At 41.5% G+C, this 9,215-nt stretch overlaps 1 protein-coding gene across 1 annotated transcript; it reads left to right on the top strand.

The window, feature by feature from the left end:
* The first annotated feature begins 250 nt into the window (after positions 1-250).
* On the top strand, positions 251-4,087 carry LOC132884248 (U3 small nucleolar RNA-associated protein 6 homolog). Its single transcript, XM_060918067.1, has 3 exons — positions 251-322; positions 1,201-1,273; positions 3,909-4,087. The coding sequence occupies exons 1-3, from the start codon at positions 299-301 to the stop codon at positions 4,061-4,063; spliced, it is 252 nt and encodes an 83-aa protein (XP_060774050.1). The 5' UTR covers positions 251-298; the 3' UTR covers positions 4,064-4,087.
* Positions 4,088-9,215: the final 5,128 nt, after the last annotated feature.

Genomic DNA, 9,215 nt, shown 5'->3' with positions numbered 1-9,215 from the left:
TAGCCAAACGTTTATACAACGTTATATAAACGTTTTTGTGTTTGCTGGGTAATGCAGGTGATGTTTGTTGATGATTTTAATGAAATGCCTGTTGTGAAGCGCAGTTCCTTACTGTATCAGCCTTGGTTCTGGTTTATTAACACTGACGCGTCATAAACACACAGTAAACTGGGTTAGTTAGAGGAGCCTTGCTGTAAAGCGTTACTGATCTGACCCGCCCACTGTCTGTCTGTCTCTGTCTGTCTGTCTCTCCAGCCTGCACGAGCATCGCCCTTTCTCCAAAACCTTCTTCACCACCATGGTTCAGATCGAGAAACAACAAGTGAGTAGGGAAAAAACACACACACAAATAACAGCAGCAGTGTTTTGGCTCAGTAAAATATTCAGAAATATTTAAATATGAAGTTTCTGAGCATTGATGAGAGAGAGAGAGAGAGAGAGAGAGAGAGAGGTCTTTAATGAAAGCACATTGTAATATATATATATATATATATATAAAATTTGTGCTGTGTGTTTTTATATATTTTGTCATACTAAAAGATAAACCCTGTCCGGGGAAAAAGAAAACAAGGAGATTAAATAATTTGCTAAATATACAGTACTGTGCAGAAGTCTTAGCCCCCCCCCCCTTTTTTTCCCAGACAAACTTTTTATTTTTATAGATTTCTATTTTATGACTCCTACATTATCAAGTCAAAACATCACAAAAACATTTTAGAGTTCCAATCATTCGGGGTTTTTTTTTTGGGGGGGGGGGGGTTTCCTCCCCCAGCACAAAATTAAATGGTACAGGGGAAAAAAAGTTTGTGAATGTCTGAGCAGCATATTCCATAAGAGAGCACTTTTCAGATTAAAAAACATTCTTTCTTTCTTTCTTTCTTTCTTTCTTTCTTTCTTTCTTTCTTTCTTTCATTTTAAAGCCGTTTTTGGTCGACAGTGTTTCTTTCCATGTGCCAAAGATTTCTGCACAGAACTGTAGATGAAAGTTTAGTTTAATCGGCTCTGAGTTCATCAGAACAGTGTCTGATCAAAACCTCGCGTTTTTAATTATTTAAAATCATAGAAATTTTTAATAATAATAAGGTTATCTGTACCAGTATTAGAGTTAAATTAGGAATTTCATAAAGATTTAATTTTCAGGATGTACTGTCATATTAAGCCACATGTTTTTAATCTTTCACTTCTGTTTGTTTGTTTCAGGAGAAGCCGAAGATGAGTCACCTGAGAGATTACTACGAGCGAGCGCTGCGTGAGTTCGGCTCGTCCTCAGACGGTGAGTGACTCAGCTGAGGGATCAGGACTGTAGAGGAAGGGTGTGTGTGTGTGTGTGTGTGTGTGTGTGTGTGTGTGTGTGTGTGTTATTCCCACAGCTCTGACATTACAGCAGATTAATATTTATATTAATGCACATGTTCTAAACTGATACGTCATCGTTTCTATAGTAACAGCTCATTGACAGGGGGCGTGTTTATAGCAGAAGCTCCACTGATTGATAATAAACAGATTTTAAAAAATTGACGAAGTTTTGTTGACGTAAGGAGACGTTTCTGTAACGTTTCCGTAAGGAGTCTCCAGTTTCAGAGGTGGAGCTGGAACCAAGTTTTCTGACGTCTTCAGGACAGGCGAGTTTCCAGTTCTCAGTCACATGACGAGCTGCGTGTTTTGTTTGGTTTTGGTGAGGGAACGAATGTTTTATTGCTGCTTTCATGTAACGCAAGTGAGAACAGGAACTACCTTGGCTAAAACGTTTAAATGTAACAGTAAACGGATAAAAATATAACGTCTTACTTTAATAAATACAACCCCGATTCCAAAAAAGTTGGGAGAAAGTACAAATTGTAAATAAAAACGGAGTGCAATAATTTACAAATCTCAAAAACTGATATTGTATTCACAATAGAACATAGACAACATATCAAATGTCAAAAGTGAGACATTTTGAAATTTCATGCCAAATATTGGCTCATTTGAAATTTCATGACAGTTGAGGGTTATACCTGTTAAAACTGTTAATATTATAGTCAGGCTGTCTGTTGTTGCCCAAATGAGGATGGGTTCCCTTTTGAGTCTGGTTCCTCTCGAGGTTTCTTCCTCATGTCGTCTGAGGGAGTTTTTCCTTGCCACCGTCGCCACAGGCTTGCTCATTGGGGATAGATAGATTAGGGATAAAATTAGCTCATGTTTTAAGTCGTTCAAATTCTGTAAAGCTGCTTTGCGACAATGTTTATTGTTAAAAGCGCTGTACAAATAAACTTGATTTGATTTGATTTGATGACAGCAACACATCCCAAAAAAGTTGGGACGGGGAAATAAGAGGCTGGAAAAGTTAAAGATACAAAAAAGGAACAGCTGGAGGACCAAATTGCAACTCATTAGGTCAATTGGCAATAGGTCATTAACATGACTGGGTATAAAAAGAGCATCTTGGAGTGGCAGCGGCTCTCAGAAGTAAAGATGGGAAGAGGATCACCAATCCCCCTAATTCTGCGCTGACAAATAGTGGAGCAATATCAGAAAGGAGTTCGACAGTGTAAAATTGCAAAGAGTTTGAACATATCATCATCGACAGTGCATAATATCATCAAAAGATTCAGAGAATCTGGAAGAATCTCTGTGCGTAAGGGTCAAGGCCGGAAAACCATACTGGGTGCCCGTGATCTTCGGGCCCTTAGACGGCACTGCATCACATACAGGCATGCTTCTGTATTGGAAATCACAAAATGGGCTCAGGAATATTTCCAGAGAACATTATCTGTGAACACAATTCACCGTGCCATCCGCCGTTGCCAGCTAAAACTCTATGGTTCAAAGAAGAAGCCGTATCTAAACACGATCCAGAAGCGCAGACGTCTTCTCTGGGCCAAGGCTCATTTAAAATGGACTGTGGCAAAGTGGAAAACTGTTCTGTGGTCAGACGAATCAAAATTTGAAGTTCTTTATGGAAATCAGGGACGCCGTGTCATTCGGACTAAAGAGGAGAAGGACGACCCGAGTTGTTATCGGCGCTCAGTTCAGAAGCCTGCATCTCTGATGGTATGGGGTTGCATTAGTGCGTGTGGCATGGGCAGCTTACACATCTGGAAAGACACCATCAATGCTGAAAGGTATATCCAGGTTCTAGAGCAACATATGCTCCCATCCAGACAACGTCTCTTTCAGGGAAGACCTTGCATTTTCCAACAATGACAATGCCAAACCACATACTGCATCAATTACAGCATAATGGCTGCATAGAAGAAGGGTCTGGGTACTGAACTGGCCAGCCTGCAGTCCAGATCTTTCACCCATAGAAAACATTTGGCGCATCATAAAACGGAAGATACGACAAAAAAGACCTAAGACAGTTGAGCAACTAGAATCCTACATTAGACAAGAATGGGTTAACATTCCTATCCCTAAACTTGAGCAACTTGTCTCCTCAGTCCCCAGACGTTTACAGACTGTTGTAAAGAGAAAAGGGGATGTCTCACAGTGGGAAACATGGCCTTGTCCCAACTTTTTTGAGATGTGTTGTTGTCATGAAATTTAAAATCACCTAATTTTTCTCTTTAAATGATACATTTTCTCAGTTTAAACATTTGATATGTCATCTATGTTCTATTCTGAATAAAATATGGAATTTTGAAACTTCCACATCATTGCATTCCGTTTTTATTTATGATTTGTACTTTTGTCCCAACTTTTTTGGAATCGGGGTTGTACAAACATTGTTGGTGAATCTCTGTGGTGTGAGAGGAATAAAATACTCCGACACGCTGTTAGAGGAAAATAATCAGCTGGAGGATGGTGAGAGTGACTCGGCTTCATCACACCACACTGGTGTTGATTATTTTACTTTAGCAGCGTGACACGCACAGGATAATCAGATCTGATCTCGTGTGTGTGTGTGTGTGTGTGTGTGTGTGTAGATCTATGGATGGATTACATTAAAGAGGAGCTGGGTACCCATGGCAACGCTGAGAATTGTGGGAAACTCCACTGGAGGGCCATGAAGAGCCTGACTGGAGAGAGTGTGGAGCGCTTCACAACACAATACACACTGCTGCAGACTGGACACATCTAAACACACACACACACACACACACACACACACACACACACACACACACACACACACACACCATGAACCTCTATCCTGAAGTGTAGAAAAAAAAACGCCGTAGTGTTAGAGGAACAGTTCAGATGTTGTGCAGGTTTTATATATTAAATGAGTTGATTTATTTAATAAACGTGACCTTTAGTGCCCCCTCCCCCCCCCCCCCCCCCATGTCCTGATAGGCCCACGTTTCACCCGCCGCTGTAAAACTGATCCTCAGCGTTTAGTGGAAGATTTAATTGTGTTGTGTCTCTGCCCCCCCTTTTTTTTGAGATTACATCTCTGTGGTATTTTGCATTTCATTGGTGTTTCACACAGTTGCTTTGTGGATTTTGTTTCAGAAATAAACACTTTGTCGTGGTGTGTGTGTGTGTGTGTGTGTGTGTGGGTGGACTGGGGGCACTGAATCCTACTATTTCATCAGTACTCTGCCAGATTGCTGATTGTAAGATCAGTCATAGCAAGGGGTTGATGATGGATAAATGGAAAATAAACATGTAAATAAAAAAAACACATGGTAAAATAAAATGTTGTTGTGTAAAGCCGAGTAAAAAAAAAAAAAACCCTAAACTGTGATTGAGTTTAGGAGGGGAAAAGATAGGAAAATATTCCCAAGTCTGAAAAAAGTCTTGTGTTTTTCTTTCTTTAATATTAGTGTAGGCGGCATGGTGGTGTAGTGGTCATCACTGTCGCCTCACAGCAAGAAGGTCCTGGGTTCGAGCCCCGTGGCCGGCGAGGGCCTTTCTGTGTGGAGTTTGCATGTTCTCCCCGTGTCCGCGTGGGTTTCCTCCGGGTGCTCCGGTTTCCCCCACAGTCCAAAGACATGCAGGTTAGGTTAACTGGTGACTCTAAATTGAGCGTAGGTGTGAATGTGAGTGTGAATGGTTGTCTGTGTCTATGTGTCAGCCCTGTGATGACCTGGCGACTTGTCCAGGGTGAACCCCGCCTTTCACCCGTAGTCAGCTGGGATAGGCTCCAGCTCGCCTGCGACCCTGTAGAAGGATAAAGCGGCTTGAGATGATGAGATGAGATGAGATATTAGTGTAATTGGTGGTAAAGTAAATTATTGTGGTATAAAAGGAATAAAACACCTGGCAGTGTGCAGTTTTAGGAAAATAATCCACTGTAAAATGTTAACCGTAACTCTGAGTCATCACAGATGGCTGTTGATTAATTAACTACAACACACACACACAGTGTTTATTACTGGTTTATTAAAGTAATGAAGGAGTGACTGCAGGTGAGATGCTGGTCAAACAAAAATAGAGGAGTTTAGTGAATAATGATAGGGAGATTTAAAAAAACCCTTAAAACCCTTTTTACAATTTATTTCCATAGTTTGGTTTAACAAATCAAAACAGTAATGCCAAATTTATTTATTTATTTTTTTTACAATTTCTTTTACAATGAATGAGAGGAAACGGAAAAAAGGAAGTTAGTGATTTATTTGTACGAGATGACACTGCTGGTGTTTGTTAGACCATCCTTGTCAAATGTAAATACAGCAGTGTGCATACGATCACCAGCATTGTGCTCAGCAGGGAAATAACACACCGCTGGCTGAAGATGATGTTCTCCTGAAGCTGCATGAGTTTCTCCATAGCCTGAATGTGGCCCTGCAGAGTGGATATTTTGATATTATTAGCATTTATTTGGTCCCTCATAGTGTTAATGTGGCTGTTCAGACTGTCGATGTGCTCCTCTGCTTCACGTTTCTGGCTGTAGTCATAGATGGTTGACACAGACTTCCAAATAGACCACATGGTGTCCCAGACGGCCTTCATGATGGGAGAAACCAGCGAGAGTGAGGATGTCCAATATACCAGGCAGACGATCACTGACCTTAAACACACACACACACACACCAAGACATTCAGATACAGAAACCTCATTTTTACAACCCCAATTCCAAAAATGTTGGGACACTGTGTAAAACATAAATAAAAAGAGAATGTGATAATTTGCAAATGATGGAAAACCAATATTTTAATGAAAATTGTACAAAGACCACATATCAACTGTTGAAACTGGGAAATTTTATTGTTCTTTTTTTGAAAAATATCTGCTCATTTTGAATTTGATGTCAGCAACATGTTTCAGAAAAGTTGGGACAGGGGCAACAAAAGACTGAAAAAGTTGTCTCATCTCATTATCTGTAGCTGCTTTATCCTGTTCTACAGGGTCACAGGCAAGCTGGATCCTATCCCAGCTGACTACGGGCGAAAGGCGGGGTTCACCCTGGACAAGTCGCCAGGTCATCACAGGGCTGACACATAGACACAGACAACCATTCACACTCACATTCACACCTACGCTCAATTTAGAGTCACCAGTTAACCTAACCTGCATGTCTTTGGACTGTGGGGGAAACCGGAGCACCCGGAGGAAACCCACGCAGATACGGGGAGAACATGCAAACTCCACACAGAAAGGCCCTCGCTGGCCACGGGGCTCGAACCCAGGACCTTCTTGCTGTGAGGCGACAGCGCTAACCACTACACCACCGTGCCGCCCTATATAGTCAGTTTTCTAAAATAAAGATTGATGTCGGCAAAATCAAGCAAACGGAAGTATATGGATACATTGGACGACATCTCATGACAACGGTATGCAGCCAAACTGGCCTTGATTGGGGGAATTGACCCCTACGAAGTGGACAAAGATGCATTTTCAAGTGACTATGCAGGGCTGCCATCCATATCGTACCCTGATATTGTGAACTATTTCGTGAATAGTAAAAGCGCCTACACACTTGATGACCTCAAAGCATACAAGTCGCTGGAGTCATACAGTTATTTTGTCTGTGGCTGGGTCCGTGAAGTCCACCATATAAAAACAAGTGACAGTCGTGTCCTAATTACAGCCAAGGTATGTAAACATTGGAATTTTAGAGCTCTCAACACTGCATATAAATATATGTGTGTGTATAATATCGAGTTGATTTAATATGAATACTGTGCAATATTACTTTGCATCGGAAACGTGCGCAAATTTGCGCGAAGCTGCACAAATGTGCGCAGCTTTCTGATTCACTGGTTTCCAAAAACAAACTTAAACACAATTGATTGTTTATTTAAACAACTTACCACTTATAAAATGATCGGAGCAGACTTTGCTATGTTTGGAAAGCTGATAATCCTTGCGGTTGATTCTTGCAAGCCATAGATTTCTCCTTTGTATGCTGAGTTTCTTTGTTTTCTCGCCTTCGTGCTCCCGTACAGTGGGAATTCCATAAAAGCTCCGCTTGACGTTATCATCTGACCTATTACGACAGCCGTGAATGCAACAGGCGTGCACCATTGCTAGCTTTAAATAGCCTGCTTGGGTTCTTTTGAAGACTTTGTACTCGCGCGTTACAATGTGTGCTCAATGACCCGTACGGTAAGCTTGACCTGCAAGATGGCCACCACTAGGGAATCCCCGACTCTGTGACGTCATGTGAAAACTATCTATAGGCTGTGGTGTAAAGTTGCAAACAACATTCACAATCGAAGAATAGTTTGGCTCCACAATGACCAATTCCAATTATGCCCTATTCACTATTCACATTATTTCAGTATTGTATGATGTGAATGATATCTTTATAAATGATATGTCCAACAACTAAATAAGAAAGGAAACCATATTTTTAAAAAAATAATACATATTTATTTGCCAATCTTGAAAGTACTGTTCTACAGAATGTTCTGTAAATAGATTTTGTACTTCAAACTCCATGACCAGCAAGACAGACTGTGCAACTTAAGGACAAACAGGAAAGTGCGCTTACTGTAACAAAACAGTGTAAATAGTTGGCTAACAACAATAGCAGTTGAATAAATAGATGAGTGGATCTTTAGATCTTGCAATTACTGGTATTTACCAAGGATATTACCAAAGTGCTAACTCTCAGAGCAAAGTGTGGCAAATATAAAAATGCACATTGAAAACATTAAAAGTGAACGGATTCTGTGACGTGTGTGAGAGAGTGGGGGGGGGATTGAAGAGTGGTAGGCTATTACATTGTCTTTGCCTCGTAGAGCTAACTCAAACACTCCACAAAATTTCACGCGTTGGGTGAGCCGGTTTAATATGTGCCTGTTCTTGCTCACCTCATCGTTGTGGCGGCGAACTGCTAGCCTGTAGCCCTCATCCGGTTGTGTAGCGATGTTCACTCTCCCAAAAGCCGAAAATTTCAGGCAGCTGCCCATGTGAATGTTTGATGACTCATGTTTTTTTATTTTCTCCGACAAATGATGCATGCCCGAAACTCCAGTGACCGTCCAAGCAGTGTTGTCCGTGGAGCCCCTCCAGGGTGGGAAAGTAAGCAGGGGGAGCAGAAAACCGCTGAGGCGTCCTTGCAGCCAGCTCGCCAGGATTTGCGCTGGGACCATGTTGAAGTAAAACCTCGAGTATATGATTTCCCCCCCTTTGTCGAAATTTGTTTTATGTTTAGATTTGGTCGAGGGGGTCCAGCTTGTTTTGTTGCCAATTTAGCTCGATTTGATCGCTGACTAAATGGAACTTCGTTTAAGGACCGCACTGAATTGCTTTCCACATCCATCTCACCTCAGAAACTGAGAGGATCGAACGCAACTTTGCCGCGCTTCGCAGTGACAAAAGCACGTTAGGCCAAGCCCCCCGGAACCCATAAAGATTGCATTGAAGTGTCAGTTAGGAAAAAAAAATATTAACATGGGACTCTATCAGTCTGCATCCACAAACGCAAGTTAAAACCAGATATAAACAATATCCAGAAACTCCGCCCCCTTCTCTGGGTCCGAGCTCTTTTACGATGGACTGAGGCAAAGTGGAAAACTGTCCCGAGGTCTGACGAATCAAAAGTAGAAATTCTTTTTAGAAATCATGGACCCCACATTAACCAGTTTAAAGAGGAGAGGGACCATCCGGCTTGTTATCAGTGCACAGCTCAAAATCCAGCATCTGTGATGGTATGAGGGGGCATTAGTGCACATGACATGGGTAGCTTGTACATCTAGGAAGGCATCATTAATGCTGAATGATATAAACACGTTTCAGAGCAACATGCTGCCATCCAGACAAAATCTTTTTCAGGGAAGGCCTTCCTTCTCTCAGCAAGACAACACCAAACCGCTTTCTGCACATATTAAAGCTGCAT

Source organism: Neoarius graeffei, chromosome 4 (genome assembly GCF_027579695.1).
Source record: "Neoarius graeffei isolate fNeoGra1 chromosome 4, fNeoGra1.pri, whole genome shotgun sequence".
In the NCBI taxonomy this organism is placed as follows: Eukaryota; Metazoa; Chordata; class Actinopteri; order Siluriformes; family Ariidae; genus Neoarius; species Neoarius graeffei.
This window is presented reverse-complemented; position numbering and strand designations above follow the sequence as displayed.